Source organism: Muscardinus avellanarius, assembly GCF_963383645.1.
Source record: "Muscardinus avellanarius genome assembly, chromosome: 13".
In the NCBI taxonomy this organism is placed as follows: Eukaryota; Metazoa; Chordata; class Mammalia; order Rodentia; family Gliridae; genus Muscardinus; species Muscardinus avellanarius.
The window spans coordinates 21,713,663-21,738,936 of record NC_137799.1 but is presented as its reverse complement, the minus strand read 5'-3'; the positions used below and the strand labels follow the sequence as shown (position 1 = coordinate 21,738,936).

General features: G+C 56.5%; 1 protein-coding gene across 1 annotated transcript in view; it reads left to right on the top strand.

Annotated features, from left to right (window-relative positions):
* COL27A1 (collagen type XXVII alpha 1 chain) overlaps positions 1-25,274 on the top strand; it is a gene marked incomplete at both ends in the record, with an annotated part of 125,961 nt that overhangs the window by 87,186 nt on the left and 13,501 nt on the right. The window contains 20 exons of the mRNA XM_080709248.1: positions 1,680-1,733; positions 2,023-2,067; positions 2,157-2,201; positions 2,403-2,456; positions 3,409-3,462; positions 4,260-4,313; positions 7,407-7,460; positions 9,150-9,203; positions 12,833-12,940; positions 17,447-17,500; positions 17,605-17,712; positions 18,964-19,017; positions 19,853-19,906; positions 22,547-22,603; positions 22,730-22,783; positions 23,205-23,258; positions 23,541-23,594; positions 24,495-24,548; positions 24,626-24,733; positions 25,134-25,241. Coding sequence (XP_080565374.1) covers positions 1,680-1,733; positions 2,023-2,067; positions 2,157-2,201; positions 2,403-2,456; positions 3,409-3,462; positions 4,260-4,313; positions 7,407-7,460; positions 9,150-9,203; positions 12,833-12,940; positions 17,447-17,500; positions 17,605-17,712; positions 18,964-19,017; positions 19,853-19,906; positions 22,547-22,603; positions 22,730-22,783; positions 23,205-23,258; positions 23,541-23,594; positions 24,495-24,548; positions 24,626-24,733; positions 25,134-25,241 — 1,281 coding nt within the window. The remainder of the gene's footprint in view (positions 1-1,679; positions 1,734-2,022; positions 2,068-2,156; positions 2,202-2,402; positions 2,457-3,408; positions 3,463-4,259; positions 4,314-7,406; positions 7,461-9,149; positions 9,204-12,832; positions 12,941-17,446; positions 17,501-17,604; positions 17,713-18,963; positions 19,018-19,852; positions 19,907-22,546; positions 22,604-22,729; positions 22,784-23,204; positions 23,259-23,540; positions 23,595-24,494; positions 24,549-24,625; positions 24,734-25,133; positions 25,242-25,274) is intronic.

Here is a 25,274-nt window from a genome sequence, read left to right as displayed (position 1 = left end):
CCTCCCTGAGGCCCCTGTAAAATGAACCAGCTACAGAACCCACCCTTGGAGGTGGCCACAGGGTGCTGGGTGCCGCAAAGGATGACACGTGGCCCCCTCCTCTCAGCCTCTCTCCAGGGCTGTGGGTGACCAGGTTCTCCATCCCCGGCCGGATTCCTACCCACAAGCCTGACCCCTGCCTGGCTGAAGGTGGGCCAGGCTGGCAAACAGTGGGTGCAAGAACTCGGACAGCTGTGCTGGAGACCTGGGGCGGCAGGCCCTGGTGACTATGGGGTCGGGGACAGGACTGGGACCCATGGGACGAGCTGCTGAGTGTCCCCGGCAAAGCAGTGTGCGCTGTGTCCTCAGCTGCCTGCTCTGTGGACTCGGAGGACAGGGTGACTGGTGGCCCTCCTCCTTCCTGCAGATAGGAAGACTGGTCCTGTGTCCCCCAGGCCAGGCCCCAGCCTCTGCCTAAGCCCCAGCCACGGGGGCTCCTGGAGAAGAGATACTTGAGGCGTGGTCATCTTCATCACCCTGCCCCATAGGCGCATACCTCCTGTGATAGGAGCTCACTCCTGTCCTGATAGACAGTGACAGGTAGTGATGAGATAAAATGAGGATCCAGCTGACTCAGGTTCAAATTCTAGAGAGCAGCCGTGTGACCACTGCAGACTCACTTTCTCCCCAAGCCCATTTGGTTATTTGTAGAATGAAGACAATAGGTTTTTAAAATTATTATTATTATTGCTGCTGCTGCTGCTGCTGGTGGTATTATATTTAGATCGCAGCCTTTCCCCCAGAGCAGCCTTGATGGCTGTGGTGGGCAGGTGCTGTGTGATTTGGGCCCCGGTGTGACACCTCTCAGCCTCCTCCCCACCCCCAGAGCTGCCTCCTCCACAGAGGCCTGAGCTCAGCTGAGAATTCCCAGGGCACAGAGCTGTCCCTCTGACTTGGCCCCTGTCCCAGCTCCATGACTTGAGACACCCCCCCTCCCAAGCGTGACTGTTTCCTCGCCTGTGTCCATGAGACAGAGGGTCCAGTCTAAGAGCCGCGTGGCCTGACAGTGTCTAGGAGGGCCTGGGCCCGGTGCTGACCTGGCCGGGTGTGGGAAGGGAGTCGCGGGAGCCCCAGGCAGCTGTCAGAGTGGAATGGTCACTTGTTCTAACACAGTTGTTCATGGAAAATGCCTTTGATTTTTCTATGAATTTCCCTCCTCCCGCTTTCTTGTTTCTCAGCCTCCCCACCCAGATGTCCCCGTCCCTGGTCATCTCTTGACACTGGTCTGGCAAGTGTCTCAGGCTGCTCCTCCACGCTCCAGTCTGGGTGGGCCAGACCTCCCCCGGATGCTCCTGTTTGTCCCCAACATTGCCTCTCCCAACCCCCTCCAGGAACCTTTCCCAGGAGACCCCACCCCATCTGTGGGAGTCCTCCTGGGACTACGGGAAGGGTCCCAACTTCTCATGTGCTAAGGGACCTGGAATGAGTCACTTCCGGGGTCCGGCCTCAGCGATCTCCGCCGGCTCTTGTGCCACGCTCTCCCTTCTCGGAGCCATCTCAGCAGGCCTGTGCAAGGGATCTGCTCCAGATGATAGTGGGAGGAGGGCGGGAACCCAGGCCTGTGCAGCCCTGGCCTCCTGGTTCTCAGCCCAAGGGAGACCCCTGCTGTCCACTGTGCTAGAACCGTCTTCCTTTTCCAGGGTCCCCGAGGACCAGATGGAACAGCTGGGGAGCAGGGGTCCAGGGGCCTGAAGGTACCTCCCCTTACTCACACCTCCCCCCGGGTCGGGGATCCCATAACCCAGCCCCTTTGGGACAGCAGGGAGTGCTGCCGAGGCTGCAGGGACGTCCCAAGGGCCCATCCTGACTCCCTCCCTCACCTGGGGCTGTGCAGAGCCACCCCCTTGCTGGGCCTAACATTTCCACCAGTACCAGGGGGACAGGGGAGGACACGGGTCTCACAGACTCCTCTCTTCTTCCTTGGGTGGGCCCCCTCCTGGCCGAGGGTCCTCCCACCCCTTTCACACATTTTGCTTCTTGCAGGGCCCTGCGGGACCTCGGGGCAGACCCGGCCAGCCTGGACAGCAGGTACGTCAGGCCAACGCTGCACCGGCCGCCGGGCCCCTACCCCACTCCCTGCCCCGTGAGCCTCTAATGACCCCCACATGTGCTTCCAGGGCACGGCTGGAGAGCCAGGCCACTCCGGCCCACGAGGCTTTGTGGTAAGTAGCCCCCCGTTCCTGTGGTTCCCAGCGTGGGGCTGGGCGGGCGGGGATATGATAGCCACAGCTCCCGACCTGCCGTGGAAACCCACGGCTGTGCCCCATCTCAGCCTCCCCACCCTGACACACCCACCACCTACCGGAACAGGCAGGTTGGGGAGACCGGGAAGGGATTAAAGTCATTTGTGTCTTTCCCTGCAGGGCATCCCGGGCCCCTCTGGCCCCCCAGGCACCAAGGGCCTCCCAGGAGAACCGGTCAGTGTCCTGTCCCCTTCCTCTTTGGCAACTTTGCCCCTAGCAGGCTGGTCTCAGTGGGACCAGCACCCAAGGGTGTGGACCAGGTGGCTGGCACAAGCAGACATGGGACAGGCCCGTGTGGGCTCTGCCACCCCTAGGGCCCGGCCTCCTGAGATGGCAGAGTGCTGGCTGGGCTCTAGGTCTGAGGCTCTCTTACCCGCCAGCCTGTTTTCTTACCAATAAAATGGGGACAACTGTCCCCCTGTGCCCATGCCATTCTGTTGTTTATATGGGAGCGTGTACAGGGTGCTTAGCACAGAGAAAGACAGAGGGGGGTGGGAGTAAGGAGGCAGACAAGACACTGGGGGGCCTGGGGGATGCAAAGAGAAGCATACCCTGGGGAGGAGGCAGTGCCCAGGCTGGGGAGTCACCCTTTATCCCCAGGGCAAGGGCAAGGGGAACCACCATGGGCGTGGAACAGAGGCAGTGACCTGGCAGGTTTGCCCTGCAGAACACCCAAGCATGGGTTTCAAGGGATTGCCCAGGTGTCAGGAGCCAGAGGCTGAGTGTTGCTGCTGGAGATGGGTGAACAGGTGGCTCTGAGGAGTCTAGGAAGACGTCCCAAAACCCCTCCATGGGGGGCATAAGACATAGCAGCAGGTGCTGCCCCCAAGCTTGGGGAGGGATTCCCTCTCTGGATGCCCATGCGAGTGCCGGATTGGCCAGGAGCAGAGTTGGGGACCAGTGGGGTTTCCAGATCAGCATGAGCAGCTCAGAGCTGGGGTTTCCATGCAGGGGAGAGCCCTGCTGGGTTTGTGTGGGTGAATAGGAGCATGTATGTGGGCGGGGTATCCAAGGGGGACCCAAGAGCTATACATGCCAGGCCCCTTGGTGTGGCTGGGGTGGGCTTCGCTGCCTGATCTGCAGTGCTGGCTTCTCCCAACTGTCCATGTGTCTGTCTGTCTTTCAGGGCCCTCAGGGACCCCAGGGGCCAGTCGGCCCTCTGGGAGAGATGGGACCCAAGGTGAGTGTGAAGGGTCCCTTGTATGTCGCTTGCTACTGTGGGGTATATACCAGCCCTCCCCCTCAGAGCTCCCCGCCTGGCCCAGGGAGATGGTGGTGCCCGTGTTCTGCAGACTAGAGGCAGAGCGGGTTAGGTGGAGTGGGCGGCAGAATAAGGAGCTGGGCTCGGGTCCCAGGGCGTTGCTGGGGTGAAGGGTGGTGGGGCCCTCCCAGGGTTGGGGGTACCTCTTTTGCATTTCTGAAAGCAGCAATCCCCGCATGACACTTCACCCTAGCACAGAAGTGTGACCGGAGACCAAGCCTGCTGTGGCTTCTGCAGCAGGGAGCTGAGAGGGCCCTCGGACAGCCCTGCCCTGCCCCGAGAAAAACCAGCCTGGGGTTTCTGCAAGGCCACAGCCAGGCTGTGGTGATTGCTGGGGTGATGGGCACCCTCAGCATCCTGGCTCGACTGCAGGGAGAAGGGCTAGAAGCACCCAGCCTGCCCCTTGTCCTTATGTGATTCATGGTTTCCTTCCCCAAGCTTGCCAAGAGCTCCTATGTGGTAAACCGCACTCATGGGGAGGGACAGGACCAGCAGGCACTGGGTCATCCTGAGGCTCAGCTTGGCTAGCCTGCGGCCCCACCACCCCAACCCCAGCCCAGCTCCAAAGGCTTGGAAGCTGCAGCCTGCTTGTGCCTCTAGGTGTCTCATGCTGTGTGACCCACGCATAGCCCTTGCCCTCTCTGGGCCTCCATCATCCTCTTGCTTACCACAGACCAGCCCTTATCCTGGGAGGGACTGATGGCATTTTCTTGCAGGGGCCTCCGGGTGCAGTGGGAGAACCGGGCCTTCCTGGAGAAGCTGGGATGAAGGTGAGGCAGGATGAAAGACGAGAAAAATGATTTGTTGAAACCAGCTCCCATCTGGCTGCTGGTCCTCTCCATGGAAGAAAGCGGGCCTTTCTTGTGCCCTAGATAATGGGCTCTCTGTGCTCCTGGCTGGGGAGTGGGGCCTGGCGTGGCCACGGTGGAGCAGCCAGCCGACCCACCCCCAGCCCTGCAGTGTTTTCGCTGGCACCTGCCTGGCCTCCACGCTGGGCCAGCCATACCTTCAGCCGCGCGATACCATCTGCATTTCAGCGCTGGAGCCCCTCATTATCGGCTGTGAAACAGATGCCCATTGATACCTGGGTCTAGGGGCCTGGGAGCCAAGGAATGAGGAGAGATGCTGGAAGCCCAGGGCCCTGGGGGCTAGCCGAGTGCTTGAGGCAGATTACCCCTCCCTGCTTGGTCTCCCTGACATCCAAGAGGGAGTGGACCAGGCCTGGGACTTCACTCTTGGCATAGTTCTGGAGCCCTTTGCTCAAAGAACAATGAGGAAAATCAGCCAATGGACAGACAGATAGAAGTGGATTGTTCTAGTTGGGGAGGGAGGGCTCCCAGCTCTGCCTCCTCCTGTACTCTTGACATTAGCAGGGGACACAGCTTGGAAGTCCTGGACAAGAAAGACACCTTGGGTGGCTCTCACGACAGAGGTGACATTATTCTGGCTTCCTTCCAGTTTGGGTTTCTCCCCCAGTCTCTAGGGAGCATATAGAGATGCTCAGAGCCTGCATGCACTGAGGTTCCTGGGCCAGCCAGCCAGGGCACAAACATCCTGAGTGTTAGCAGACCTGATAGCCTCATCAGGGTTGGGCTCCTCCTCATTCTCCAACTCCTCTCATTGAAAGAAAAATACCTTTCCTTCAGGGTCCCTGTGAAAATCAGATGTGCTCGTGTAAAAAAGTACCTAGGACAGTGCATCAGCAGCAGTAACGGTGATGGTGATCATGGTGATGATGCTGATGCTGATGGTGGTGGTGGTGGTGATGATGGTGATGCTGATGCTGATGCTGATGGTGGTGGTGGTGATGATGGTGATACTGATGGTGGTAGGGGTGGTAATGATGTTATGGTAATAGTTGTGATGGTTTTGACAGTGATGGTCATAATGGTGATGGTGGTGGTGATGGTGTTGGTGGTAGTGATGGTGATTCTGGTTGTGATGGTGATTATGGTCATGATGATGGTGATGATAATGGCAGTGATGATGGTCATGATTATGGTGATGGTCATGATAATGATGGTGATGGCAGTGGTGATGGTGATGATGATGATGGTGATTGTGTTCATGGTGGTGATGGTGATGCTAATTGTGATGGTAATAATGGTTGTGATGATGGTGAAGATGGTGGTGATGATGGTGGTGGTGGTGGTCAGGGTGGTGATGGCAGTGGTGATAGTGATGATGGTGATAGGGATCGTGGTGATGGGGATGATAGTGATGATCATGATTATAGTGAAGTTCATAATGATGATGGATGGTGGTGATGATGGTGATGGTGAGGATGATGAAGACATTGACAGTGATGGTGATAGTGATGGTAACTGTGATGATGATCTCGATAATGATAGTGATGATGATGATGATAGTGATGATAATGCTGGGGATAGTCATGGTGATGGTGAGGACACTGATAGTGATGGTGATGGTAAGATGGTGATGATAAATGTAATAGTGGTAATCTTTTTTTGTGGTACTGGGGGTAGAAATCAGGGGCTTTTCTACCTCCTAGACCTATTTTATACTTTATTTAGAAACAGGGTCTCACTAAGTTGCTGAGAGCCTCACTCAGTAGCTGAGGCTGGCTTTGAACCTTTGGCATCCTCCTGTCTCAGCCTCCTAAATGCTGGGATTACAAGCACCACCACACCCGGCAATGGTGGTGATTTGATGGTAGTGATGATGGTGATGGTGATGATAATAGTGATGATGTGATCTTGATAGTGATGGTGATGATGATTATCATGATTGTGATTAAAATGGCGGTGGTAATGGTGGTAGTATTGATCTTCATCATGGTGATGATCTTTTTTTTTGTGTGTGTGTGGGTCTGGGGATGGAACCCAGGGGCATTCTACTTCCGAGCTACACCCCCTGCCCTATTTTTATTCTTTTTTTTTTGTGGTACTGGGGTTCCTGGAAACCCTTCTACCTCTGGGCTACATTCCCAGACCTATTTTATATTTTTATTTGGAAACTGTCTCTGCCTCCCAAGCGCAGGGATTACAAGCGTGTGCCACCACGCCTGGTGATGGTGATGATCTTGATGATAGTGATGATGATGATGATGATGATGATGGTGATGGTGATGGTGATGGTTATAATGGTGAGGACATTGATAGAGATGGTGATGATGGTGGTGGTCTTGATGATGGTGATGATGATGATGGTTGTGATGATGGTGATGGGAAAGACATTGATAGTGATGGTTAAGATGGTGATAGTAATGGTGGTGATGATCTTGATGATAATGATGATGATGATGGTGATGATAAGGACAATGATAGTGATGGTGAAGATGATGATGGTAATGGTGATCTTGATGATGGTAACAGTGATGGTGATGATGGTGACGGGTGATGATCTTGATGATAGTGATGATGATGGTGAGGGTGAGGACGGTGATAGTAATGGTAACAGCTAGGACAATTTTGATAGTGATGGTGAAGATGGTGATGGTAATGGTGCTGATCTTGATGGTGACGGTGATGATCTTGATGGTGACAGTGATCTTGATGATACTGATGATGATGATGGTGATGGTGATGGTGATAGTGGTAATGGTGAGGATGATGGTGAGGTGGTAATAGTGAAGGTAACAGTGATAATGGTGATCTTGATAATGATGGTGATGATGATGGTGATGATGGTGAAGAGCCTTCTGCTCTTATGTTGAAGAACCCCATAGCCAGGGACTGATTTGGAATAGGGGCTGTGGTTGGTGTTTTGCATTTTCTCTTTGGTTTTTTAGAAGGACTCCCCACCTCTTCTCCCCTACCCTAGGTCAACAAGTAGAAATAGGAAGGGGTGGCAAGGGCTGAGGCTGGCCCCACCCACACTCATTTGTGTTTGGCTTCTTCTAGGGTGACCTTGGACCCCTGGGAATTCCTGGGGAGCAGGGCCTCATTGGGCAGCGGGTAAGTTGAAGCTGTATATTTTCCCTGGAAATCCCCGGGGCATTTGAGTGCCGTGGAAAAGAGAAGGGCTTTATTCCATGTCCCCGAGCTTGAGTTTCCTCATCTATAGAAACCGACCATAGTCTTTATATTTTTTTTTCCAGCCTCCCTTGGTAACCAGCATTTCTACAATGTAAGAAAAAAAAGCATTCAAAAGATTTGAGACCCATTGTTTGCTAATGTGTAATGACTACACATTAGGGTTCATGTTTTCAAGGCTCTGAGAAGACTTGCAATCAAGAAATTATTTTCTTTTGAATAACCCAGGTCCTCCAAATGTACTTAACTTCCAAATTCTATTATTGAAAAACAAGTTTATCCTCCAAAACGGTTCCACAGATGGAAATTCTCTCCTTTTCCAGAAGAAACCCACAAAGCTCACCTTGCTCTAAGATGCCTACCAGGCCCCTGTTCCCACTTCTCTATGCTCTGGGCCTGGGTTATTAGGTCCCTGCCTGAGCACGGATTCCTAGGCAGTGCAGGGGCTCGCAGCAGGCATCCTCTGCACCTTCAGATGGGCAGGCAGTCCTTAGAGGGAGTTGGCGCAGCTCTATGTTCGTGGGACAACAGGCTCCATTCAATCTCCTTACTTATCTTTCCTTCTTCCCATCCCTCATGTTACCTGTGGTCCAAAGTTTACAGAGGCTCCACAAATTGAAATAAGGCAGAGTGAGAGAGGGTGAGCTTCGATCTTGGAGCCCCCGGGTATCCATGGATGTTGCCAGTAGAGTCTTCCTAGAGAACTGTGTTAAGAAGGATCCTGAGGCTCCTTTGGCAGAGTAGGGAAGAGAAGGGTGCGGCGGTCATCCCCACACACTGTGCCAAGTGCTTTTCTCAGAGCACTGGGGGCGGAGCAGTGAGTAACAGAGGGCCCACCTTGTGCAACTTACGTCCTAGTGGGTTGATTAGTGATTTCTGCAGTGGGGATAAGAGGAACAGACTCTAACACCTGTCACATCTTCGCAGTCTTTGCCTCTGATGACATGCGTCTCCTTCCAGCTCTGACAGTTTTGAATTCTAACAGCAAAGAGAGCCCTGACATAAGTACACAGCTGCTTAGAGAAGGGAGGTGCCCAGGCCTTTGTGGAGCTGGTGCGGGCTGGGGCACTCTGCGTTTTTGGGATCACTCCCAAGCTTGTGCAGGGCGGTCTGAGGCTGCCCTCGCCTTCCCCATTGGCAAAGCAGGCTTCTGTGAGTGCCTGCTCCAGGTCCAGGAAATTATATCAAGGGACTGCCGCTGGGGGTCTCAGCACCGCCTTAAGCAACTGGGTCTGGATGGGCACTGCACACTTTGCTTGTGGTCAAGCCATCAGTCGTGGACACCCAGAGGCAGCACTGGGGTCAGCGCCCTCCTAACCAGGAGGCTGCCTGCGCCCCGAGTCCAGCACAGCTGTGACAAGCACTTTCTGATCAGTGGGCTCCCTTGGTCCCACCCCTCATACTCCCCACAGACCGAGAAGTCTGTGGTCTGGGGGCCTGTTCCCCCTTCCTGGAGAGCAAGGGGGGGATCGGCCCTCCATCCTGGGCATCCATTCATTCACCAGGGCCTCCAGGGTGTCCTGCTTGGAGATCGGGGATGGGTGGTGCTCCAGAGAAGGAAGGAGGGAGCACCTGGGTGCCCTCCCAGTAACGGATCTTCACCTTTTCTAGGGAGAGCCAGGCCTCGAGGGAGACAGTGGCCCTGTGGGGCCTGATGGGCTCAAGGTAAGATGCCTTCTGGGGTGGGGTGGGGTGGGGTGGGGATGAGGGCTAGGGAAGAGGAGCTCTGGTGGGCGCTGTCTCAGCCTCTTCCCCAGAGTACGTGCTCCCTAAACTTTGCCGCCAGCGCCAGCTCCCATGGCGGGAGGTCACCTCAGGTGGGACGGGGGCCATGGCCACCTCCCCCTGTTCCTTGCTGTTCCTCTCCTTAAAATGTCAGCCAAGGCCAGTTCCTGAGCACTCTGTGTCAGCCCAGAGCCGGGGCTTGATATCTATTATCTTCCAAACATCCTAAGATATCAGAAAAGTTATTCTCCTCATCAGCGGTCCACAGGCTACTACTTAGGGAAGAATAATTCCGCAGGAACCAGGTACTGTGCTAAGCCCTTGTGCATATGATTTCCATCAAAGCTGCCAGGTAAGTTCTGTCTTCGGGTGAGGAAACTGGGGCTCAGGGAAGTGAAGCGACTTGTCTGAGGACATACAGCTAGTCCCTGACAATGTTAGGACCCAAACCTGGGCTTCTCTGGCTTGCCAGCCCCGGCTTCCTCTGCCGCACCGTGCACCCATTCTGTAGATCCAGAGACTGAAGCTGCTAGGGAGCTGAGAGGCGTGCATTTGGGAGTCTAAGGCTGTGAGTGGAGGCTTCAAGGCAGCCACAAATGCCGGGACCTGAGACAGGCAGGGGCTCACCTGAGCTGCAGGTGGACAGGTAGACATGCCCTCTGGCCAGCTGGCCTCGCCTGCCCCGGGCCCGGCACCATGGGGGTGGCTTTCCAGGCCTGATTTGTCACGGTGCAAGTTGGCTTCCACCCCAGGTCCCGAGTGAGTGGCGTATCCCGGATCCCCCTGTCACCCACCCACTCTCCACATGACCTCAGATAAACACCCCCTTCTCAGGGCCTCAATTTCCTCCTCCCAGAGGCCCCCTCTTCCTTCCCACAGTTGTGGGTCCTGGATTTCCCGGTGTCCCAGGCACACACTAGTGACAGGCCCCTGCTAGCACTCAGTGTTCTTCTTGCAAGGGTGCGGGTGCCCCCTGCCTGTCTCCTGTCTGCTTCCTCAGGCCCCTGCGCTGCTGCGTCAGGCAGCCCTCACCCTGGCCAGGCGCCCGTGCACGTGGCAACACTCATAAACCTTGAGGCTCAAATGCTGTGTGCACTTGTCACTGCTGAGCTCTGCACACCTCCCCTCTGTGTTTGGATTAACCCCCTGCACCCTCCAGCACCCCACCCCCAGCTAGAAAAATTAGCACCCCAGGTGACAGATAAGGAAACTGAAACATGACGCCCTGTCCCCCTTGCTGACCTTGTGGGAGGGACAGTTCTTTTTGGAATCTGCTCTTCCGGGCATTGCTTGATGCCCTAGGATTCTGGGAGTCTGCAGGAAGCCCCAGAGGCCATGGTGCGGGGATCCCTGAGCACACCCACCCAGCTGTGTGGGAGCCGGGCCGGGGCTCTGTCATCGCTGGAGCCTGGTCTTGTTCAGGGCCCTGTCTTTGGCCCTGCTCTGAAAACACGCCCAGTTTTAAGAGTCAGGACAGCAGGAGGCGGGGAGGAGAGACAGAAGCGTGGTCTTGGAGCCAGGCGAGTCTGGGTTGGACTCTCTGGGCCAGCCCCCTGTCTCTGTGCCAGGCTGTGCTTGCAATCTGAGAATTTCGTGGGAAATGACCTTGGAGAGGAACCTGGCTCCCAGATCTGCTCTGTGCTGGCCCGCGCCTCAGCTCCAAGCTGAGCTCCAGTCGTCCGCCCTGATCTGTGTGACTCGTGGACGCCCCTCTGGAAAATCCCTCCAGGCTGGGAAGTGGCCCAGGGCTACCCTGCCGCCTCCTGCCCCCAGCGCAGCCCAGCCATTGCCTTGAGCCACAGACCTCCCTTCTCTGTCAGGCCCAGCCCGGCCTGCACTCTCTCGCTGCACGCATGCACGCACGATGCGCCCACGCACGCTGCTTGCGTTGTCGGGTCCCTTGTAAACGGGAGGCCACTGGGACTGAAAACTGGCAAGACCACATCCTGCTCTCCCAGCTCCCCCCGCCCCCCCTCCCTGGCACACGTGGCTTTGCACTGTCCCTAGTCATCTCCTTACGCTGCCAGACTAGCCACATGGTCCTGCTGGCGGCCTTCTGAGGGGCGCTGCCTCCCTGCACCCCTCACGCCTGCTCCGCACAGTGCCAGGGGCACGGCACACGCCCCACCCTGGAAGAGCCCAGCCTGCCGCTCCCTCAGGACTCGAGAGGACAGTGACAGGACCAGAAAGCTCAGCGCTACGTGGCCTTTCCCAAGGCCAGCGCTGACAGAGAACCAGACAAAGCCTGCGCCTGTGGCTCACAGAGCCCAGGCCAAGGGTCCCGCTCCAAAACCCAGGTGCCCCAGCCCGTGCAGTCCCAGGGAGACCTTGGTCCCTCCCTACTTGCTCTGAAGACAACCTCTGGCGCTTGCGCCTGCTGCAGATTTCAGCTCCGTCCCATGTCTGGGGAGTTTGGACCAAATGACTTAACTTCATCCTACCTCAGTTTCTTCATCTGCAAAACGAAACAGAAAAGTACCTGCGGTGGAAGGCTTTCATGAGATCAAGTTGGTTCACGCACGCAAAGGACCCAGAATGCAACCAGACACGGAAAGGGCTTTGCGGATGGTGACTGCTGTCTGTCCAGCAGAGAAGTGACCTTTGGCCATGCAGAGAGGCCAGGGGAGGGGAGCTGCGTGCTCTGAGCTGCGGCTTCTTGCTAACTAGCTTCATCGCCTCGCAGACTTCACTTTGCTGCTCTGAGCCCGTGTCGAGGGATCAAAATATTGCCTGCTCTTTATTATTATTACTCTAAACTATTTTCATGAAACAGGCTGAAAACGTGACTTGAATAATGGAGAGTTGGTTCTAAGAGGCACGCAGGGTGAATCTTATCCCTCTACAAAAATCTTATTCAGCCAGGAGTGGTGGTGCACGCCTGTAATCCCAGTACTTGGGAGTCTGAGACAGGAGAATTATAGGTTCATGGCCAGCCTCAACAACTTAGTGAGAACTTGTTTCAAAATAAAAAAATAAATAAATAAATAAAATAGGGCTGAGGATGTAGTTTGGAGGTAGAATGTTTCTGGGTTCAACCCCAGTACCAAAATAATAATAATTAAAATCTTTATCTGGGCGTGGTGGTGCATGCTTTTAATACCAGTACCTGGGAGGCTGAGACGAGAGGATTGCAGTTCATGGACAGCCTCAGCTACTTAATGAGGCTCTTGGCAACTCAGTGAGACCCTCTTTCAAAATAAAGAATAAAAAAACAGGGCTGGGGTTGTAGCTCCAAGGTTAAATGCCCCTGGGTTCCATCCTAAGTACTGCAAAAACAAACAAACAAACAAACAAACAAACAAACAAAAAACACCAGTTCTTACCTTCTTGGTGTATCTGAGCTAGGGCAAATATCCTTGTCCCTGAACTTTCACTTCCTGGGATCTCCTGGGTGGCAGAGCTCAGGTCCCCGCTCTGGGCTGTTCCCCCGGCTCAGGTGAGGACGAGCGGGCACCACCGTGTTGGGATGCTTCCTGAGCTGTCCGCGTGGGGCCCTGAGGTTTGGGGCTCACATGGGCCTGGTGACTAACTCACTCTCTCCCTTCTCTCCTCATGTCTTCCCGACCCAGGGGGACCGGGGTGACCCAGGGCCCGATGGTGAGCGCGGCGAGAAGGGCCAGGAAGGGCTGAAGGGCGAGGACGGGCCCCCCGGGCCCCCTGGCATCACTGGAGTCCGGGTGAGTCTCTGGGCTGTGACCAGGTGCAGTGGCCACCTCAGCCTTCCTTCACCCGGGAGTTAGGCACAGCACTGCTCAGTGTCCCCCACCCGTCTCACTTCTGGCGGCTTCTAGTCCCCGTGGGAGGACCTCACTACCCACCTTGTCCCAACACCCCGCATCCGGCCACACAGAACTTTCTCTGCTTTCTCAGAAGGCAGTGGTGCTGGACCTTTGCGTGGCCCCTAATCTGTGTCTAGGGCACTCTATCCTCCCCACTTCCTGACACCTACCCCAGGAAGCCATCCTGGACCCTCAGCTGGGCCCTGAGGCTCCTGGAGCCACACAGAACCCCTGTAGAGATCTTGCCCTGCAGATGCCCAGATCTTGGCCGGTTTATTTATGTTTTTAACACTCAGCCTAGTGCCTGACACCAGCGATGTAACTCTGTTTGTTGATTGAAAACACAGAGAAGCTCTGCCATTCCATTTTAGCAGAATTGTAGTCTGTCCTTAAATGCCCACGAAGGTCTCTGAAGATTCGGGTCCCTGCCTGAGGGTCATGGAAACTGGTAAAAAAAAACAAACAAAAACAAACAAAAAACTGCCTAGCCGGGCATGGTGGCACACGCTTGTAATCCCTGCGCTTGGGAGGCGGAGACAGGAGGATCATGCAGGTTTGAAGCCAGCCGCGCTGGCTTAAGAGACCCTGTTTCCAAATTAAAAAAAAAGTATAAAAATAGGTCTGGGAGTGTAACCCAGAGGTAGAAGGGTTCCAGGAACCCCAATACCACCAAAAAACAAAACAAAAAAAACCCCCAAAAAAACAAAAAACAAAAAAACCTGTCTATTTCAGTATGTGTAGACAACACGGCAAGTGCTTTTTTCCAGAATGTTCCCTCTTTGAGAACCTGGAAAATCAGAGGTGAAAGAGCTCGCCTAGGTTCCCTCAGTAAGATACAGCAGAGCTGGGATTTGAACTCAGGTCTGCTTCATCTGTACTTACAGCCCCGCTACTTCTGCACCACTGGGACCCAGGGCCGGTGTGGGCCTCGCCCAAGGCCAGGAGGCAGGTAGAGGGTCAGATATCTGAGGAGCTTCCTACAGCTGAGCCGGGCAGGTGGGGCCTGGGAGCTCGGGCCAGCTTGGTGGAACTGCTCAGGATTAAACAGCCTTGCAGATACGGATCCCGACTACAAGCCCACAGAGTCCGCCTGGAGCCGGCGGGTGGGGCCCAGCGTCTCCCGCTGTGCCTTGCCCTCTTGCTGTCTGTCCCCCAGGCGGAGCTGTCCGTGCTGTTTCTGGGCCCTGCAGCCCACTGCCATTCAGACCTGCTCCTGGTCTTCTCTCTTAGACTCGAGATGACTAACCTGGGACAGATCCAAATTAGCTTGCAACAAACTGGTTGTGGGAAAATATTTGTTTCCTAAAAATAGAACTCAAGTGCTAATTCCCCTGCACAGCTGCAACAGGATGAGCTCAGCGCAGAGCTGGAGAGGAATACACGGCACTTGGTCAGACTCACCATGCCAGAGGCTTCCCCAGGCTTGACTCAGCCGTGGGGAAATAGGCCAGGGAAATTCAGCAGGAGGGCGCTGGCCCCGACTCTCCGTCTGCAACTGCTGTGTGACTTCACTCACCTCTTGCCCTCTCTGGTCTCACCCTTGGCATAATGAAAGATTTGGCACAAAAGTGTGCTAAGATCACTTTGAATTCCAATATTCCAGGGACTCTTTTATTATAATTGAGTTTTGAGTATCACAACTTTGGAATGGCAGAAATATCCTTGGAACCAGAATCCAAAGGTTGAGCCTGGGTTCCTGGCTTAAGCAACCCACCCTTTTTATGCTGTTAGGCAAATTACTGCTCCTCTCTAAGGCTTGTGTTTTTTCTTTTTAATCATCTATAAAGAGTAAATGAAACTTTGTATAGGGAATGCAGAAATATAGATTGTTTTTGTAGGACTGGAGGAGGTAACAACTAGAAACTGCTGCTAGTGGTGGTAATGGTGATGATGGTGATGAATCTGATGATGATGGTGGTGGTGGTGGTGATATTGATGGCAATGGTGATGGTGGTGATGATGGTGATGGTGGTGATGATGATGGTGACGGTGGTAATGATGGTGATGGTGATTGTGATTGTGGTCATGGTGATCGTGATGGTGGTCATGGTGATGTTGGTGGTGATGGTGGTGGCAGTGGTGATGATGGTGGTGGCAGTAATGGTGATTATGATGATGATGGTGATGATAGTGGTTTGGTGGTGGTTGTGGCGATGATGCTGGTGATGGCAGTGATGACGATGGTAACAGTGGTGATGATTATAATGGTATTGATGATGGTGGTGGTCTTAGTGATGATGATGGTAATAACGATGATGGTGATAATGATGGTGATTATGATATTGGTTGGTTACGATGGCAATGATGATGGTGATGGTGATGGTGGTGATGATGATGGTTTGGTGGTGGTGGTGGTGGTCATCATCATCATGGATGTGATAGTGGTCATGATGCTGGTGATGGTGATGATGATGGTGATAATGATGATTATAATACTGGGGATTATGATGGTTATGGTAATGGTGATAACAATGATGGTAATATTGATAGTGGTTATGATGTTGGTAATTATGGTGATGATGGCAGTGGTGACAGTGACAATTATGTAGACGCTGGTAATAGTTTAGTGATAATGATGGTGGTGATAGTGATCATTGTGGTGATTATGATGGTGGTGGTGGTGGTGATCATGATGGTGATGATAATGGTGATGATGATGGCTGATGGTAGTAGCAGTGACCATGGTGATGGTGATGGTGTTCTTGCCATGGAGGTAGCAGTGTTATTGTTGGTACTTTGCTGTCACTACCAGTTTTCATCCACTAAGATTTAAGAGAGATTCTCTAGGGCCAGACCACACAAAGGATGGGGTTATACAGGCAGGACAGGGCAGGAAAGGGCCTATATTTGAGTTTCTTTGTCACCAGGGCTATAGGACTAATAGCTCCCAGCCTATGGCCTGGAAATGGTATGAGCTTTTAAACTCACTTTGGAAGGTGAAGGGAATCAAGAAGTCAGCATCTGTTACAGTAGCCACCTTTCAAATGTTGGCTAGAGACCAGACACTGGGCAATGCTAGGCTTTATAATCAAGGCGGGGGAACTGAGGCAAAAGAAGAGGAGGAACCGGCCAGGGCACAGGTGCACAGGATGCAGGTGGTCTGCGCCTGGGTCCTTCGAGGGCACGATTCTCTCCTTCCTGCTGGCCACGGTTGGTCTGACATGGCCTCCGCAGGGACAGTCGTCCTCTGTCATACACAGACATTTCTCCGTTGTGCTGAATTGTAGCCGCCCTCTCTGTAATTTCCATGCACTGACCACCGCAGACCATGGCCGCCCTTGCCCCTGAAGAACTGTGGGACTCTGCAGGCAGGAATCAAGGCTGGCTGGGTTGGCCTGGGTGTCTCCTCTTCCTTCGGGACCCCCTCTTCCTGTGTCTGTTCCATCCCTGCTGAAGATGGACCATCTCATCCTCAGCCTGTGCCCCTGGTGATGCAGCCAGAGGAGCTGGAGAAATCCCACTCTTTTGTGCCTGCCAAGAGCATGGATGTTCTTTCCAGCTCCCTTGAGCCTCACAGTCAGGAAGTCCCTTCCAGGCCAGAAATGCTGCCTGCCCTACCCTGCAGATCCCAGCCTGACAGGGCCTGGAAGGCGCCCTGTCTGTCTCTGTCTCTTAAGCTCACATACGCTCATCCTACAGAGCAGTTCCCTGGCAGCTGTGGAGATCAAGCTGGGTTGCCTGCCCTGCAGGGTGGGCCAGGACAGCATTTAGTGTTGCTTAGGGTTGGAGGGAGGCTCTGAGAGAATGACCTGGAGCTCCCAGGAGGGGGGTGCTGACTCCCAGCATAGCACCCCACTGTGATGAAGCCCCTTCATCAGAGTCCACAGGGGCTGAACAAGCGATACACCGCATCTCAAAAAGGACAGACCCCCTAGCAACCTCCCCGTGCCCGTATCACCAGTGGGGACCCTGAGGCGGGAGGTGGAGGGGCGTGGACATGGAACCAGGCTGTTCTGTGGCTGAATCAGGGCTGGCATGGCCCAGCTGGGAACTCGGCTGCCATCTGCAGAAAGGGGGTCCCACTGGGGCTTAGGGGGTCACTAGGGGGCTGGAGAGAGCTCAGCATCAAGAGCTGCTCTGGGTGGGATGCCTTGGTGCCTACAGTAACCATGACAACAGGGAGCCTTAGCTGTCTATGTCCATTGCTGTGGGTTCCTGTGCCGTCACATCAAATCCTTAAGCTCTGCAAGGCACATGCAACTGCCCCTACCACTCGGCAGAGGGTGCAGAGTGCAGGAAGTCAAGCCACGCCCAAGGTCACTGGGTACTGAGTGGCAGAATCCATCTGGAAGTTGGCAGGCAGCTTCCAGAGTGCACTGCAGACTGCTGCATAGACACTGCTGCATAGACGTGCCTTGACTCCTCTGAATTCTCTTGCTCTCTCCTCTCCTCCTCTTCCTCCAGGGGCCTGAAGGAAAACCAGGGAAACAAGGCGAAAAGGGCCGGACGGGGGCCAAGGTAGGGCCCCTGACCCTCCACCATGGGCCACACCCCTCGCCTGCCCGCACCTCCCCCATCCTTTCTGCCCATTGAGTGACAGGTTCTCTCTCCTCCCACCACAGGGGGCCAAGGGCTACCAAGGACAGCTGGGCGAGATGGGCTTCCCCGGAGACCCCGGTCCTCCCGGCACCCCAGGCCCTAAAGGTTCCCGGGGCAGCCTGGGCCCAACGGTGAGGACTCTGGCTGGGGTTGGGGGTCAGGCCATGGGCCAGAAGAGGCACCAGGCTCCTGCTTGAGGGCATTGCCTGCCGCCGCTGCTAGCTGAGCCCCTGACATTCAATGTCCTAGTCCCCTCGGTTCAGTCTTGGGTTCCCTGGGGGCCTGTGGAAAGCTGGGACCCTCCATACACAGTGAGCACCACAAAGTACTCCTGCAATTGACAGGCACTTAGGGACTTCTAGAGCTTTCTGTGAATCCTGATTTACAAAGCCCTGCTCTTGGGGTGGGAAGAGGGGCCTCAGGAGCATATTTATCCAGCATGCTTCCCCTGCTGGAAACAGATTCAGGAGGGCCGGGGTGAAGCAGCTGCAGGTCCCGGGAGCGGCCAGGCTGCCCTGACAGAGGGGCCCAGAGGCTCCGCAGCTGCAGGACAAAGTGGCCCGGGAGGCTGGGGTGGGCAGGAGAGGGGCACAGCCTCTCTCTGCTGACAGTGAGCAGAAAAGCAGCTGGACATTCAGTAGCCTTTTCAGATGTCTGGGGTGTAGACGCTTCCATGTACTGGTGACCTGCTGCCCAAGGGACATCTCTTTTTTTTTATTTTTTATTTTTGGTGGTACTGGGGTTCCTGGAAGCCCTTCTACTTCCGGGCTACACTCCCAGACCTATTTTTTATACTTTTTTATTTGGAAACAGGGTCTCATAAGCCAGCGCGCGCGGCTGGCTTCGAACCTGCGCGATCCTCCTGTCTCTGCCTCCCAAGCGCGGGGATTACAAGCGTGCGCCACCACGCCCGGCTTCAAGGGACATCTCTTATTGGGTCCGGGAGGAGATACTCTGACCCCATTAGACAGCATCTCCACCCCACGGCTCCATAGACACCGATGACCTGAGCACAGGTGTAATAAGATGGGGTGAGGGGATGAGGACGGAGTGAGCTGTGCGTCTCTGATATCTTTGTTTCCAATGACATTGATTTCATTGTAAACAGTGAAATCTAAGCTTTAATACTGGGTCTAAGTGGCTCATAGGAAAATACTGGAGATGGAGCGGTCAGCTGCCATGGCCAGCCGGGGCAGACAGGATGGGTGGGCTGTGGGTGCTCCAGGAGGAACTGGTCCAGCTGCTTTCTGCCTCATCCTTGTGCCCAGCAGGAAGAGGTGCCAGGCAGCCAGGCTGAGTGGGCTCGGGCCTGGGGCAGTGTCCCCACTGTGTCCCTGCTGAGAGCCACACTCCATACCAACGAGGGTCTCCTCCTCTCCTAGGGTGCTCCAGGACGGATGGGGGCCCAAGGAGAACCGGGACTGGCTGGCTATGATGTAAGCAGGTGCCGCTTTAGGGACAGCTCCCTCCTCCTCTGGAACCGCGTCCTGCAGCCTCTGCTCTGCCCCAGCCCTGGGCTAAGGGCCGGCCCCATAGCCACTGAAGATGTGGGGTCTCCCCTGCTCCGGGAGCTTCTGAGCCCATAGATGAGGGTGGGGTGGGGGACTACGGATGAAACAGGCAGAGTAGGACAAATAGAGCTCCAGCCCCCACGCCAAGCCTCTGGGGGGGTGGGTCCCTGCTGCCCTATTTGGAACTTCCTGCATCCTCTATAGCAGGAAGTAGCCTCAGCTCGAGGCTCCTTGGGCCTCAGCACCCAAGACAGCACCCCTTAGAAGGGGCTAAGCCAAACCTGGCTGCACATCACGGGAGACTAGGGCTCCGAGAGGCATGGGGCTCAGCCAAAAATGGGAAGCAAGGCTCAGAGAGGCTGGGGTGTTGCAGGCTCTCACAGCCCAGGTCTTTGTGGCCCAGGGTCTGAAAGTGATGTTGCAGGGGTGGGAAAGAGGGAAAAGACTCAGAACGGGAGAGCAAGGGAGCTGGAGAGAGGGTGTGGGGCTGGGGAGGCACCTGCATCTGGGGAGTCTACCAAGGCAGTGTCTGCCCTGCTCCTGTCCCAGGTCTGCCCCAGTTTGGGGCACCAGGGCTTCCCACCATCCAGGCTGATACACATATACCCCTTTGAGGTGTGTCTGGGGCCTGCAGGGCAGCAAGTCAGGACAGAACTGGGGGCAGGTGTACAGCCCAGTATCTACGCCTGCGTTCCTGTTGTTATTTGTGCCTCTGGGGTCCTTACCCCTCATCATCTCCCTCCGTCCTGTTTGTCTGCAGGGACACAAAGGCATTGTGGGACCCCTGGGACCTCCTGGACGCAAAGGCGAGAAGGTGGGTATTGGGTCTGCAAGAAGCAGCTACCCCTCACATCTGGGCTGAGGTCATCTCTGTGGCCAGCAGGAACAAGACCCCAGGGTCCTTAGGACAGGAGGCAGCTCTGAGGCCAGCATCCCCGGGGCCCTGCCCAGCAGGCAGGAGCTATGCCGTTCATAGCAGTACCCTCTTGGGTCCCGGATATCATGTCTGCCCCACCCTGGAGCAAGAACAGCTGCCATCCCTGCCCTTACGGGTCAGGGTCAAGCCAGAGAAATGAATGTGTTATGGAATGACAAAGAGGGCGTCTTCCCCTGGCACGTGACCGGGGCATCAAAGCCTTGTACAAAGATGAGCTCGATCAGCGAGGGTGGAGAGGTGCTGGGCGGAGAGAGGGTACAGGAGTGAGGGGAGGGAGGCACGGCTGGAAGGGGGGCCAGGGACACCTGGGGCAGAAGACCTGGGTCCCAGGTCACATCTGGAGGCACCTGGCTGACCCTAGTGCTGAACCTGAGTCCCTCTGACCATCCCCTGCCGCCCTGAGATTGCGCAGCTGGAACGTCATGTCACCCGGCAGGCTGGCCTGGCCCTGTCCCCCAGGTCCCTGCCCTGTTTCCTTCTGCTGAGTCTGCTGGCCTCGAAGTTCAGGCCCCTGCTTAGGGGAAGCAGATCTGCAGTCAGGCGGGCTGCAGACTCTGCCAGTTTCCACAAGAGGCGCTGCTCATTCCTGAGACCTTCCTTGGACCCCATGCCCTCCCTGCCAGGGCTTAACAGGAGCCCTGACATGGGACCTGAGCCGGTGCCCCCCAAGCCTCCACTCTGAGCCATCTGTAGCCCCAGAAGCCATCCCTGTGGCCACTCAGAATGGAACCCCAACACCTCATCTACCCAAAGTCTGCTGGGCCTTTGGGTCCCCAAGTCTCAGCCACCCCATCTGTTGAGTGGTGAGCAGGACATCATATCCAGGTCCATGTTTTTTACTTATAAGGTATATTATTAGTTAATTTCTTAGCTGTCCAACTTAGTTTGTTGCAGGCCCTGAGCAAAGGTGAGGGAAGAATACCCGAGGAGCTGGGAAATACAATCGCGGGTGGCGCCCGCCTGTAATCTCAGTACTTGGGAGGCTGGGACAGGAGGATTGCTTGCAGTAACTTAATGAGACCCTGTTTCAGAAGAAAAAGTAAATTTGGACTGGGGGTGTAGTTCAGAGAAAGAATGCCCCTGAGTTCAATCCCAAACAAAAGGACAAAGGAAGGAAGGAAGGAAGGAGTGAGGGAGGGAGGAGAGAGGGAGGAAGGGAAGGAGGGAGGGAAGGCAGGCGGGTGGGCGGGCGGGCAGGCGGGCGCACTTAACCCAGGGAGCAATTCTGGGGGCGGTGTCATCCTTGTGGGATGTGATAGAGCATTTTGGCACACATGAAGCCGGCTCTCAGGTGGTCTGGTCTGGCAGGACCACTGTCATGTGCTCTGCATGGTTGATGGAGATGCCATTACGTAGCCTGTGGCTGTAGTCTAATGAACAGCCCGCCACAACGTGGGCTGCTGTCAGGAAGGGCAGGTTGTGAGGAGACGCACTGAAGCCCAGCACCACGAGCAGTGCTCCTTCCCCCGAGTTTCCCCCATAATCCTCACCACGACCCTGGTGTGAAGGGGTCATTGTTCTAGGCCACAGGTGGGGAAACAGCTTCTCTGGAGCTCACAGATCCGTAGTAGGAAGGGACCAGGGCCAGGAGTGGGCTTTGATCTAATTCAGGCTCTGCTCTCCTAGCCCCAAACAGACGGATACAATGAGCCAATCTTCTGTGCAACTTGAGGACCACCCCCCCTTAATCGGACATGTGTCCACAAAGAGGTGGCCAGAGGGATGGGATGAGATTCTGGGAACAGGACCTGTGGCTGCTGAGAGTTGCCCCAGGACTGGGACCTTGGGTGGCCTCTCATGGCTCAGGACCGCAGCTCTAGACCCTGCTCCCCCCAGTCCATCCTTGTCCCCACCCTTGTGCCACAGGTCACCGCTGCTTCTGTTACCAACACTAACATCTGCCCGCTATGCTGGGGACAGCCCTGGGCCTTCTCTGGGCTCCTCGTGGGGATGGGGCCCCTACATCCACTTTCTCGCAGCTAGATGAGAAGACAAGATGCTCTTAGAGCAGCTCTCAGCCCCCGCCCCGCCTGCCCTCCTCTGTAAGATGGGAATTAAAAAAGGCTGTCCTGAGCTCCCAGTGAATCGACCCGGGGTGACCAGGCACCTCTCAGCAAGACTCTTTGCAGCACCCCTTTGACCTGGTCATCACCCCTCCCACCCCTTCCCCAGCTGAGCCCAGCAGCTCAGAGACCCAAGCAGGAGCTGAAACTTGGCGAAGCTGGTCCTGCCCCAATGTGGGATGGGCTCCAGGCTCTCTGGCCTCGTGCTACCCAGCCCCCCAGGGCCAGGCTGGGAGTGATCTGGCTAGAGATTAGAGCACACTGGCTATACCCCCCAGCCCTGGTCCCACACCACCCCTGGGTCTGACTCACACACGCCTGCCGCTTCCCTCTCTGGCCTCAGTCTCCCCATCTGCTGCTCTCCCGAGGCCAGACATGGTCTCTGAGGAAGAGCTCTCCATCCCGGGGTCGGCAGGATGGGTGGCTGGTCCTGAAGCCGGTTCTGTGTCCACAGGGAGAGCAGGGGGAGGACGGCAAAGCCGAGGGGGCCCCCGGGCCACCTGGAGATCGGGTAAGGTGCCTCCCATCCCTGGTCCCTGCTAGACCCCCATGTGAGCAGGGGCAGGCTGAGCGGAGGGGAGGCTGCAGGGAGCCCCGCTCACTCTGGCCACAGCTTGCTATTGTCCTTGTCATTCAGGGCCCTGTGGGTGACCGAGGAGACCGCGGCGAGCCTGGGGACCCTGGATACCCTGTAAGTTTCAGAGTCCTACCACCAGGAGGACCGGGAGGTTGCAGGAGAGGACACAGCCTTCCCTCCACATCACTGCCCCCAAGTGCCACCCACCCTAAGGGGCCAGGGCGTTCATTTACACTGTGTGCGAAGGGCCAAGACCCTTCCAGGAACACAGGGATGCGGACAGGGAGGGAGCATCTGCGCCTCCTCACACGGCCCTGAGTGGCCCCTGGCCTTCTAGGGCCTCAGTTTCCTCACGTGTAGCTGGAACAGCTCCCCCAGCAGAAGCAGTGACAGGTCACTGGATCCCATCCTCTCCCTCATCCGTGACACAGAGGGATGGTGGCGGGTCCCCTGGAGGGACTTGGGCTTGCGGGCACCTGCCTGGCTCCCAGCCCCCTCCAAGCTGGGCCCCCACCTGCTTCTCCTTGCCTTCCAGGGACAGGAGGGTGTCCAAGGCCTCCGTGGAAAGCCTGGCCAGCAGGGCCAACCCGTGAGTGGTACTTCCTGTCCCCTCCCCCTCCTGCCCTGCTGGGGATGGAGCAGTGGGAAATAAAGAATCCCGCCCTTTAAAGCTTAAACTGGCCCTCCCTGCTGGGGCCCCCGGGGGGGGGGGGGTGGCCCATTCTGGTTTCTCCTCCCTTGACCCTGGGGACACCCCCAGAGCCTGCACCCCCAAACCCCTCCCCACCCCTCCCCCTCCAGGCGGAGACTGGCCACCCTCCCCGGGAGAGAATCCTGGGGCCGCCTTGCGTCATCTCACCTTGGTTTGCAGGGACATCCGGGACCCCGGGGCCGGCCGGGACCCAAAGGATCAAAAGGCGAGGAGGTAAGGGGGAGGGTGTCCATAGGGAAACTGAGGCCCAGGGGAGAGGGCCAGGTGCCCATAGGGAAACTGAGGCCCAGGGGAGAGGGCCAGGTGCCCATGGGGAAACTGAGGCCCCAGGGAGAGGGCCAGGTGCCCATGGGGAAACAGGCCCCAGGGAGAGGGCTAGGTGCCCACAAGGAAACTGAGGCCCAGGGGAGAAGGTCAGGTGCCCACAGGGAGACTGAGGCCTGGGGGGAGAGGGTGGGTGCCCACGGGGAGACTGAGGCCCAGGGTATAAGGCCAGGTACTCACAGGGAGACTGAGGCCCAGGAGAGAAGGCAGGTGCCCACAGGGAAACTGAGGCTTCAGGGAGGGAGGAAACTGGTCCAGGCCACACAGCAAGCTGAGGCAAGACTGGAGGTACTCCAGGAAGGGTGCCTTGGTCTGGGGTCAGCCAGCGGGACTTGAACCTAAGGCTGTCCAGAGCCAAAGCTGGCCTCTGCCCACCATCCACACTGTAGACAGAGCTCTGGGGCAGGAGGGGTCTGGAGAACTAGGAGAGGCAGAGGTCCTCACGAAGGAGGACTTCTCACCCTGGACCTGGGTCTTTGCGCCTCCCTCCACTGGACCGAATAAATGCCCTCTCTCCCGCCCCTCCACCTGCACCCATGGGGACAGCCACAGGCTGGAACAGGGGTCTAGCCACCTTGGCCTCCAGCTCTGGCCAGCAGTTGTCAGTGCCCGCAGCTTGGTAGCGAAGGGATGCAGGACCCCCAGCAGCGTGGTGGCCCCCCTTCTAGGCCAGGATGCTCGGCCACCTGTGAAGTCAAAGGGTGCCAGGGGCCCAGGATCCTCTCAGGACCCCTCAGCACTGTACCCTCCAGGCAGCCTCTGACCAGTGGTCCCGGCTTTGCCTTTCAGGGTCCAAAGGGAAAGGCAGGCAAGGCTGGGGCGCCAGGCCGGAGGGGGCTCCAGGTGAGTGGCTGTGGCTAGGTTCTCCTCCAGCCTCCCTGTTCCTCAGAAGCCCTCACCTGCTGCTTCTGTACCCCCAGGGGCTGCCGGGACTGCCAGGGCCCCGGGGCGTGGTGGGGAGACAGGGCCTGGAGGGTGTCGCTGGACCAGATGGGCTTCCTGGCAGGGACGGCCAAGCAGGACCACAGGTGAGCACAACCTGGGCTTAGCAGATGGTGTCCCCATTTGAGCCGAGGTGTGGGGTGGACGTCCACAGACCACAGGCTGGAGGAAACAGGGATGGGACTGAGCCAACATATGCAGTTTCCTGGGACCTGGGAAGCCTCATCCCTTACAACTTGGGAGCATGGCGCTTCTTATCATCTCTCCTTGATGCAACTCCAGGAGGGATGCTGAGCCCACCCCCTGCCTGGGGGGTGGGTAGAGCTCTGTCCCCAAGTCCCCAGCTGCCCCTGCCCCATCCAGCCATCTTTCACACGGGTAGGAGTGTGACCTCCCTTCCTGCTCTACCACCCAGGCTCCAGCCACCTCCCTGGCTGCCTGCTTCCTGAGCCCCAAGACACCCTCCCTTGCCTGTTTTCTTTCCAGGGAGAGCAGGGGGACGATGGAGACCCTGGCTCCATGGGCCCTGCTGGGAGAAGAGGAAATCCAGGTGTGGTCGGCTTACCTGGAGCACAGGGGCCCCCAGGATTCAAGGTCAGACCCTTCTTTTCCACCTACCAGCCCTCT